The sequence below is a fragment of the Tursiops truncatus genome, chromosome 2 (genome assembly GCF_011762595.2).
Source record: "Tursiops truncatus isolate mTurTru1 chromosome 2, mTurTru1.mat.Y, whole genome shotgun sequence".
NCBI lineage: Eukaryota > Metazoa > Chordata > Mammalia > Artiodactyla > Delphinidae > Tursiops > Tursiops truncatus.
Window position 1 is genome coordinate 39,779,041 of NC_047035.1, and position 11,540 is coordinate 39,790,580.

General features: G+C 39.2%; 1 protein-coding gene across 2 annotated transcripts in view; it reads right to left on the reverse strand.

The window, feature by feature from the left end:
* The window catches only part of HIF1A (hypoxia inducible factor 1 subunit alpha), a 41,433-nt gene extending 33,188 nt beyond the window's left edge, over positions 1 to 8,245 (reverse strand). Inside the window, exon 1 of one of the 2 annotated variants that reach the window (XM_019923093.3) lies at positions 7,912 to 8,245. In XM_019923093.3, the coding sequence (XP_019778652.1) occupies positions 7,912 to 7,946 (35 nt within the window). In that variant the 5' untranslated portion in view covers positions 7,947 to 8,245. The remainder of the gene's footprint in view (positions 1 to 7,911) is intronic. The other variant, XM_019923097.3, reaches the window with a different exon arrangement.
* Positions 8,246 to 11,540: the final 3,295 nt, after the last annotated feature.

The window sequence follows — 11,540 nt, forward strand, 5'->3', positions numbered from 1 at the left end:
GAATTGTTATGAGTGTTCCACATGGGTTAATATCTCTTTTGTCCTCACAACAATACTATAAGGCAATTACCCTTACCCTAATTTACGGATGAACAAAGTGAGACCTAAAGAGGTAAAGCAACTTGTGCAAGATTACACAGCTAAAGTGGAAAAGTAAGCAGCCAGCCTCTAGAGCCAAACCTCTTAGCCATCAGTCATTCATTACTACATCTTTCTTAAAGAAATGAAAGCCTTAGTCCAGAGAAGAGATTTTAAGCTTTCCCAAAGCAAGAACAATTGTAGACCAACTAGATTTGATAGAGAACTCTGCAGAATATGAATTCTGGTGATTTGCAACAAAAACCTATAGCCCAGCATTGATCAAGAGTCCTGTATAAGGAGATAATAATCTACATCAAGACAATCAAATAATCTACAAAAAGACATTTGACTCATGTAATAAGGGAACCCCATTGACATTTAAAAATGAATAGTCCAAGCAGGGAAACGGGCATTCATCCAAGAGACTGATATGTGGATACTAGAAGACAGAGGGAGTTTCTTTTTTTTTTTATCATCACAAACTGTATGCATGCAGACATGGGAATGCTTAGTGGCCATAATTCATACCATATTAATAGCTTGTCAATGGCAGAATGAGGCCAACATGCAAATCAAGCAAAATATAAACCAAGTAATATTCAAGAGAAAGCCTGAGATTACACTTTAAGGACATCACTTAAGACTCTGGATCTAACTGTCCCTTAAACCAAAGCTAGATTGTGTGAGCTAGTAACAGCCTCCCAGCCCACACCCCCCAGACTAGTTTGAGCTGTGTTTCATCACTTGCAATAAAAAGAATCCTAATACACTTACAAACTGCCAGTGTTTCATATTAAAAACAAACTTTAATGATGATAAAGTACAAGAAAAGGGCACTCTCAAATACTGCTAGAGAATGTAAACTGGTCTAAACTTTCTGGAAGTTTAGAGTAAATTTAAGAAATGTTTGCTAAAGATGAAACAAGGGTAAAGATATTTTCCACATTTGCCTAGCTGATTTTCCCCAGCCATACACGCCTCTTAGTAAACTTTTTACTCAGTGTTCTAAGTACATAGAATTGGCAGGCACTAACCTTTAACATACCTTAAAATAGGGTATTGAGATCTTTTCAAGGCCAGTACATGTTACCTAGCTATATTTATTAACAAAAGTGTTTTCTGACCTGGTTTTAATAGATACTATAAATGTTTTTAAGTGATGAAAAATTACAATTCGAGATTCAAGAAAGTTCTAAAGTAGCACAAGAGATGCCCCAGCATAAGAAAAATTCCTATCAAAAGTGCAACATAGAAGAGCAATAACGACTTCCAAAAAATCCTTTTAAAAATCTTAAAATCGTCCTCTGCTTTCTTTGTTCATTCAGTTATCCTTTCATTTTGTTCATTTATTCATTCAAATACTTAGGAGGTCACTGTATGCCAGTAATCTCTTCTCCATCACAAGTTTCAAATTCAGTCTATTTGTGATCTTGCTCATTGAAACATGTTTCAATTTTATAACTGAAAAAAGGGGAAGGGGTCACTTTAAATAAATTTGCTTAGCATCTGAAATCATGAGAAAAGATCTATATATAAGAATAGAAATATATTCCAACTCAAAGACTTAAATGTTCTGCCTTTAAACCTTGTTTATTTTTACCATACTATTATTCAGTTGGAAAAAGAAATTCTCACAAACTATTAGGAAAAGTGGAGAAGCACAGGGAACTGTCACTAATGAGTGAAAACTGCAATATAAGCTAGGAGACACTTTAAATATATTGTGACTTTCAAAACAACTGGTAGAACTACAAGAACTACGGTAAGTTACGTTCCATCACTAATTTTTGTCCCATTTACAAAACAATAAATTTTGAAAATCATACTTGGAAATAATCTTTATGTTTAATATTATAACCAAGTGAAATTTTTAAATGAGGACACGCATAAATAACAGGTGAGATCACCAGAACAACTAAAAGATAACATCTTGGGAACAGTTATTTTATAAAAATAAGTCATTTCAATTATAGTTTTAAGTTCTTTAAAACAAAGTTACTAATGAAATGGGACTTTATCAACAACAGAACAGGTAGAGACCATTTTAAACAGTAAGTATTTTTCTGAAGAAGTACTGGCACATCAAATCTTTCTAAGTCACTAGAAAAACTTAATTCTCATTTTAGAGTTGCTTAATCTCACTTCTGATAAAGCTTCCAGTGGCAACTGTTCTCTGCTGTTAGTTTTAAGTTTAATTATTCACAAACTAACCCTTAAAAACACAACCACTTCAACAAATCTATTATGATACCTACTACCATAAAAACAGAAAATAACAAGTGTTGGGAAGGATGTGGAGAAATAGGAACCCGTGTGCACCGTTGGTGGAAATGTAAAATGGTGCAGCCACTATGGAAAACAGTATGGGCAGTTCCTTAAAAAATTAAGTTACCATATGATTCAGCAATCCACTTCTGGGTATACATCCAAAATAAGTGAAAGCAAGATCTCAACGAGATATTTGCATACCCATGTTCATAGAATCACTATTCACAATAGTCAACAAATGGAAGCAACTGACAAAAGAAATGTTCACATGTTGAGGTGTGGGGAAATCATTCTGGCTTATACATAAGTTAACTTGAATTTTATGCTAACTAGAACAGACTGTGGCCTACCAAATATACACTGTACATCTGCTTTAATTATTACAGAAAAGGGCACACTGACCAGAAGTAAAGAATGTCCATGTTAAAAATAAAGATTAAATGCCTCCCTTTCTGGGACGCCAAAGCTGGTACTCCTTCGATGATAAGACTCCCATCCCAGGTGCCAAGGCCATACTCGCTGTGTACTTGCTGATCTGCTTTTTTTTGAAACCTTGAAGGAATGTATCTCTGACTTGTTTTTGATGTTTTTTGTTCTGACAAGTCATAAAACTATGCTAAAACCATGCTTCTCCAGAGCAGTTTCTCAGAGTAATCTGGGAGGCTGTCTTCTGGGCTATAGTCCTCAGTTCGGTTCAAAGAAAACCCTTTCCTATTTCTATTATAGATTGTCTATTGATTATTTTTGTCAACACAACCTAAGTGTCCATCGAAAGATGAATGGATAAATAAAATCTAATACACATTATTCAGCCTTAAAAAGGCAGAAAATTTTCACATATGCTACAACATGGGTGAATCTTGAGGACATTATACTAAGTGAAATAAACCAGTCACAGAAAGACAAAAATTGTATGATTCTAATTATATGAGGTATTTAGTAGTCAAACTCATAGAAACAAAGTAGAATGACAGTTGCCGGCGGGGGGGAGGGGGGGGCGGCGTAGGGAGAGGGGTAAATTGGAGGTAGTTGTTTAATAGTTACAGAGTTTCAAATTTACAAGGTGAAAAAGCTCTGGAGATTGATTACACAACAATGTGAATTAACACTACTGGGCTGTACAGTTATTAATAGTTAAGATGGGAAATATTATGTTGTTTTTTAAAACCACAACTTAAAAAAACCCTACAATCACTTCAAAAGCTATGGAGGAAAAAAAAGTCATGAGGTAATCATTAAAGTTTGTTTTTATAGATTTAGATTTTATATATTATATTTTCCTAAAAGGGTCATGTCTGGCAAACAGATATGGGTTTATTACTTTTTACTGCAGAAAATACAAGTTTTAATATAAAACTCAATGCACATACAAAATAGTTAATTTTTGATGCGCCAAGACACACGGATACAATTATCTTTAAAATTCCAAGGCCTATAGTAGATTTAAAAATTATCACTATACTTTCACCGAAAATACTGAGCAACAAGAAGATTGGCTCGTCTTAGTTTCAAATTCTTTTTCGAACCCTCTAGTTAAGCAGAAACATACACAACACATATATCATACATACATACATACATCACAAATAGCAGAAGGCTGGGTAAAATCCACCAACTGGATAATTAGTCCCAATGTTGAAAAAAAAAAAGAGAAAGAAACAAGAAAAAAGAGCATTCTTCTTATGAATTAAAATCAATATCTTAATAGAAAACTAATCCAACAACACATTTAAGTCAGATTATTTTCTCCTACTTGAAAAACAGACCTATGTTAACCATCTCAGACAAGAAAAGAATATAGTATTTTAAATATGTAAATTTTTTAAAATTATATTTTAAGAGAACATGTCTATAAATAAGCACAGTAATCTAACCCAAATCTTTAACATCCATGCATGGTAAGTTTTTTATTTCACCATCAAACACAGTAAACTATTATGAGTTCTTCTGAAAAAAAATCAGTCGAGACTAATCCTCCTCAGCCTCCTATACACCATTCCTAACATAAAACAATAGAATGTAACCATAAAATCTTTACCTTGAGCCCAAACACCATTAGAGCTGCAAAGACAATGGAAGTCAATAGGTAGAAAGACTGGATGTTATCTAAACTGCACAAAATGCTTTGCAGTGGACCGCAGGAATAAACTACCACACATAATCTAAAACAACATGATAATTCAGTAAACACATACACATGGAAGAGTGCACTAATATAAATTTTATACAAATCAAGCTACAAAAATCAGACAAACCGTACAGGCTTGAAGCCTTGCCTTGAGATAAAAGCCTAAGATCTTACCTCTGGAGAAATTCATAAGTAAAGTACAGTTTTTCTACTATGTAGGCTCATATGTTTTACCACAAGTATTTTATCAAGTCATCATATTTAGCAAAGATTAATATTTATAAAATTTTCTACTCCAAACTGTGGCATCAAGACAAAATAAAAATGTTTTAAGTTACTGCCATTCCTAAGACTGCAGTGCCTTGCACATACCCTGCTGAAATGAACTGTCTGACTAGTATATGTGTTTATGACTCTAGTCTCTAAAGTCCAGAGGAAATTTTTAGTAGCCTGTTTGGGGAGGAAACAAGGGAGTAAGGAAATGTAAAAAAGGGGGCCTAAGGTAGACAGTAGATCAGATGCTCAAGAATAATTGACGCTAGATGCCAACATAATCCAGGGATATACTGTTTTAACTGAAAAGAATCCCCTTTAAAGTTATGGATCCAATGACAGTCTTTTCATTTTTAGGAGATATAGAAAAGAAAGTGGGGAGAAGGAGAACTAACACAAAGCAACATTTGGAAGGACTTGCAAAAAAGAGTTTTAAAGTGTTGTGGAAGTTTAAACTAAAACTTTAACAGGTAACACCTATTTTCAAGTATATAATGTTACCAAGACTCCTAAACCAAGCACTAGGCATTATCACATTTAATCTTCATAATAACCACTAAGATGGTTGCTATTATTATCATCATTTCAAAAGGAGGAAATAGGCTCACAAGCATTCAGTAACTTGCCCAAGCTCACAAAGCTAACAAGTGAAAAGGCTAGACTCAGAGGTGTCAGGTTCAAATCCTATGCTCTTAACCACCAGGCAACCTCTTCAAGAGTTTCAAGAGGAAATCAAAGTAAAATTGTAACAAGAAAAAAGTTTACTAGTAAATGAGAGCTTCTTGATTTTTAATGACCAAAGTTAAAGAAGGAAGTTAAGGAAAGTCCATTCTCTGAGATTTTAATGATCCAATAACTATGTTTCGGAAAACACTGAAGGAGTCTGGCCTGAAACTTGAAAGCGAACAATGAACCTCTTGACATTCCACTGAAATCTAAAAATCAACATTAATGTGCTATTAATTAAGTCCAATCCCTACTATTAAGGAATCAACATGAAATTCCCTATGTTAAATCTATTATAACTATACCCAACCTCTGTTCTGATTTTTTCCAATCCTTCAGCTTTTGAATTTCCTAACCCTCCTTTAAAAATGACAAATTTGTCTCCCCACCTGCACTCTACAGGCTCACTTGAAATGGAAAAATTCTAAGGAGAAAAATCTCTGCCCCTCAATCTTTCAGTTATCTTTTCAAAAAGTTTTAAAATTATTAGTTAGAAAAGGATAAAAAAACAGACATCTTTAACAAACAACATCTAAAAGTTGTTGAGTAGCTACCATTTATTGTTTAACTTAATTTTTCAGTTTTAAGAACCTCTGTATTAAGAAACATTAAATCTGATCCAAGTTTGCTAAATTTTCAAATGAGAATATTTTGAAAATAACAAATGTGACTGAGGAAAATCTAAGAACTAGTTTAGACTTGGGAGTGAAGCACAGTAGCTAATTAACTCATTTATATTAAAGCTGCTTATGCTCCTCTCAACTGATGAACTCCAAAGGAGAAATAAGTAGAACACTGCATACAAAAAGGGAGTGACTGGTGCATAACTTCATGCACAATATTAAATATGATTCAGCATATAAGGACAGAATATTGGCAATACATAGAGATGATATGCCTTAGGTTTACAATATAGCAGCCTCATCATTTCATCAAAAACCTTGTAATCACTTCTACAAAATTAATTGCAATTAATTCCTGGCAACCCTTGGAATGGAAATCTAGACCTGTTTTCTCACTTTTTGAATTTAATACGTGCTTCCTCTGGTGTATACAAACTGCAAACTTATCATTCCATTAGATAAAGACCAAAAAGGAATCCACAAAATAGCAAGAACATAAACAAGTTTATCTTCTGCTGATGCTGATTAGGGCAGTTAATCTCTCCCAGACGAGTGGGAGGACTTAACAGTAAAGCCAGCCTACTAACCAGAACTCTTACCATAAATCTTCAATTCCTTAAAATAATTTCCTCAAAGGTTAAAATACCAGAGTGGACCAAAAGGTGGGAGTGGAGGTGGGTCACTTAATTCCACTGGTTGGACTCACAATTCTTAATCCTATAATGTACCACTTAAGACTCAAAATTCAAGGTGTTTTTAAAACTTGCATTAAGTCCTAACAGGATGATTATTTACTTCGGGTATATCTTAATATACTTCAATTTCAGGAAAATGAGGCAGGTCTGTCCAAAAACTTTGCAACATTTTACTGCAGCATTTCAATTGCTCTGATCATATACTTTTCTTTCAATCTCATTAAAAGTGTCTGCCTGAATTTAGCCAGCCGCTACGTTTTCACTAAAATATTTCCAAGAATAAATGAAGCATATAATTCACTTATAAAGTCTGGGCTCTCTTGACAGGTGACAGAAAGTATCCAATTCTTATGTTCTCATTAAAATGTTGCCATTCCCCTAAATTCCCGTTACTCCGACTCTCGCTCTAGGCAAGTTTTTCAAGGCGATTAAAACCACACCAAACCAAACCAAACCAAACCTGCACGTGCAAACTAAAAAGTTAGCATCCCAGGCCATCACGGCAAATCCCTAATGCACAAAGGCAAAGACACACGCCTAGCCGGACAACCGCGGGGCAAGCTCATCCAACCACGCGAGTCCCTGGGTCGGAAACCCAGGGCCCCGAGCCCACAGGGAAGCCAGGACCTGCGTGCAGGGGCCGCCCCGGGGCCGAGTTTTCAATGGAACCTGAGAGGATGGGGGCGGGAAGGAGCGGAAGCTCGGGTGCAAGCGGCGGCGACTGAGCTGCGGCTCATTTCTCTTCCCGGGGTTTTCAGGCTCGGGGAAGTCCACCCGGAGTGGGGCACGGGGCAGGCTGGGGGTTTGAGGCGGGTAAGGAGGGCGGTGCGAGGCCCGGGCGGCCGGGAGGGGTGGCGAGCAGGGCCCAGCCCCCAGCCCCCGGCCCCCGGCCCCTGAAAGCACTTTCGACGCGTCTCCCACCCCCCACGACAAGATGGCGACGTGGACAGTGGGGGAGGCCGGCCGGCGAGGCTGGGGGAGAGAGAGGGGAGGGGAGAGAGGCAGGAACAAAAAGGCGGCCCCCCGGAACGCGGAGGCCGGCCAGCGAGCCCCCGGCGGCGGGCGGGCAGGCGGGAGGGCCGGCGGAGAACGCGGCCGGCTGGGGGAGTGGGCTTACTTTTTCTTGTCGTTCGCGCCGCCGGCGCCCTCCATGGCGAATCGGTCACCGCGATGCCTTCACTGCCCGCGGCCCCCAGGCTCGCTCCGGCCTAAGCGCTGGCTCCCTCCACACGCGAGGAGGGGAGGAAAGGCACGTCCAGAGGTGGGGGGTGCGAGGCGGGAAACCCTTCGTGAGACCAGAGGCGGGAGAGCAGACGGCTATCGCAGGGGTCCAGGTCCGGCTCCGAAGAGCCTCCCCTGGGGCAGTTTGTCAGGGCCCGGCCCAACGCACTGGCGAAAGCAGCAGCGAGGGCGATCCTCGCGTCCCCTCAGACGAGGCGGTTCTGTGCACTGAGGAGCTGAGGCAGCGGCAGGGGGCGGGCAAAGGCGGAGGCGCGCGGGGGGGGCGCGCGATCGCGCGGGGGGTGGGAGGGAGTGTCGGGGGCGCGCCCGCCCGCGGAGCACAGGGCGCGCACACGCAAGCCCGCCTCACCTGAGGGGGAGGCGGGTTCCCTGAGAGCCAATGGCAAGCGACGCAGGCGGCCAGTGCCCACCCCAGCCCACGTCTGTCTCAGCCAATCAGGAGGCGGTCAGCTGAGGCACAGCTGGGACGAGCTGCCGAGCTCACGTGCTCGTCTGTGTGCCGCTGCGGAGGAAAGAGAAAGGAGATGGGGGTGCGGCCAGCCTGGGTCTGGGGACTCTGCGCCTTCTCCTAGGGAAAGCACTGGCTGGCTTTGGGAGGCGCTGCTGAGAAGGGATTTCGGTTTTTGGGTCCCAAGCCTGCATCACACTTCCTGATTTCGGAGCAGCAAGTCTCCCGCTGTCTTTTTCTCCGGCAGCTGTGCTGTGCAGGGTTGCCGCGCGCTCTGCCAAGTCTCAGTTTAAAAAAGCAGACTTTTCGCTTCGTGGCAGCAAACCCTTGGTCCCTTTGCTCAGCTGTGTTACGGTGGGGTCTTTCTTGCCAGGTTACCCAACCATGGGCCATGTCACCGACCGCAGCCTTTGCCATAGAACACTAGGGTACTCTCTTTGTCCCCTAAGTTTCTCAGTGATGAAGTTTGATTACTGCGTAAATACGAATAAAAATATAAAATAAACTCTTCTTGCTGTAAACCTCTCAAGGGAAGTAGTTAAGGTAGCAGGAACTCTTAAAATCTGAAATTATTTTAAGCATTACAAATAGATATGTGACTTTAATAAAAGAGTATAAGCCCGAATTTCAGAAAAAAAGAAAAAAAGAGTAGGAAAAATGGTTTTAGGTTGACATTTATTTTCTTGGTACTTTTCAAAGAGTGGAAAATAATCTTAGGTGGATTTAGAAAAAGGGGAAGACGATTTACCACCTTGAATTGAGACTTACCACCTTGAAGTGAGTTCACTGTGCAGACAGGAAAGAGGAAGGAGACTCCAAAACCGGCACCGAGACCTGAGCAGGGGACCTCAACTCGATATGGTGGCAGCCACTATTGCCTGTTTGCTAGCATGACTTTGCAAGCTCCTGGATAAGACTTAATCACTTTTTGGCTTTTGAAGCGTACATTTCAAGCCTGTCAGTCTTTTAAATGAAAAAGAAACGTGTTTTGAGCCAAACAAAGAAGCACTGCACACATATCTCTAGCTGGCACTAGATTATTTTACTTCTCACCTTTGCCTTATTAGTTATATTGTTACAATCTAGCTTTGGGTTATAAATTAATGTGGATATCTGTAGTAGATTTCAATTATATTGTCATGTAAAAACAATGGTCCACGTAGCATAAGCATTAAACTCTGGTAAGACAAAAATCAATTCACATAGCACCTCTTAACTGGTCAGCAGATCCAGAGATATGGTTAAAGATTGATCTTAATGCTACTTTTTTTTTTCCCAGATCTACAACACTGAATGATAAGTCTTCTTGAAAAGTAACATGGGAAATGCCTGAAAAAAGGAAAGGACCAAAAATAATGATTCATGTTTTTCTTTTTTTAATTGTGGAAAGAATAATTCTGTAAGTTAAAAACATTTTAATTTAAAATTCTGAAAACTCAGTGTTAAGAACACTGATGCCAGAGTCAAGAGTGAGCTTGAGTACAGGCTCTGACACTTTCTAACAAGTCATTTAACCTCTCTGTGCTTCAGTTTACTAATTTATATCTATGCCATAGAATCTGGGCATGATTAAATGAGATAATACATATAAAGTACTTAGAACAATACCTGGCACATAGTAAGCTATCAATAAATGTTAGCCATTAGTATTGTTGGTGGTCTTGTTTTCATTATTCTTATCATTATTATTACCCCCAAATTTGTGCCTCTGCTAGTGATAATTACTTGGGCTTCTACAGCAGTTCAGCCAGTTTTAACTTCCTAAGAATGCCAATTATGTTCATATAAATTCACATATATTCTCTGTTTTCAACTGTGGAACTGCCCATAATGTTCCCACTCTTGTGTATGAGCATGATTGCAGAGATCTTCAATCATTTCCTCTCATTATGCTGGTGAGAAATTCTCTCTGGCCAGTGATTATAGCTAACGTGTATAGTGTTTATTACAACAACAACAAAAAGTGAGCCTTTTGTAATACCAAATCTAAGTCATTTAAAAAAGTTTAAAGCGGAATGATAATCCGATCAGCAAAAGATATTTTTGAATAGTCATTACATTTGCCTCAAAGTTCAATTTTGCTTTCAGAAGAATGTATAAAATATGGTATTTTATGTGTGTATGTAGACATATATATGTGTATACTCACACATATGAACATGGAAAGCGGTAATATTCAACTTGTTTTCACATAATTACAAAGTAGCTAAATAGTGTTCCCTAGTTCAATCAATCCTGTTAAATAACAGAATTCTAAAAAGCAAAACTTTCTATGGGGTAAAATTTTAAATTATCCTCTTTATAAACACCCATTAATAAATGCATTTAAGTTATTATAATGTGAATAAACCTTAACGAACAACCTTACTTAATTATTTTCTAATCTTTGTAAGTGTCCAAATTTCATTCCAAGCCACTTTGCAGAACTTTCTAAGTAGGCTGAAAGATTACTTGCGAATGACTCAGTTGACCCTTAACCCATATTTATAGTAGTAAGTTAGGCAGTGACTCAGGAAGAGGCAGGGTAAAACTTGAAATCTAGATTAGTACTAAATAACATAGAGCGTTGAGCCTTTTAAAGAGTGAAACACATCAGATTCAGATAATTTAGAATGTATCAAACTATATAAGAAGACCTAGTGGTCAATAAGTGATTCTTGTCTTTGCGGTGCGCGGGCCTCTCACTGCTGCGGCCTCTCCCGTTGCGGAGCACAGGCTCCGGACGTGCAGGCTCAGCGGCCATGGCTCACGGGCCCAGCCGCTCCACAGCATGTGGCATCTTCCCAGACCGGGGCACGAACCCATGTCCCCTGCATCAGCAGGCAGACTCTCAACCACTGCACCACCAGGGAAGCCCGATAAGTAATTCCTGATTCATTACTATCCTTAGTGCTCCTCTCCTCCATCTTGATCTATTCTATTATAAGAGCAACAAAAAAGCATATCATTTGGAAGGAAGTGCTTAGCAGATAATAGACATTAAAAGTCTTTTATTTTTTCTTTCAAGGATCAAAACAGAAAATAAATATGTATATTTGTCTGAATTTCTGGAGAAT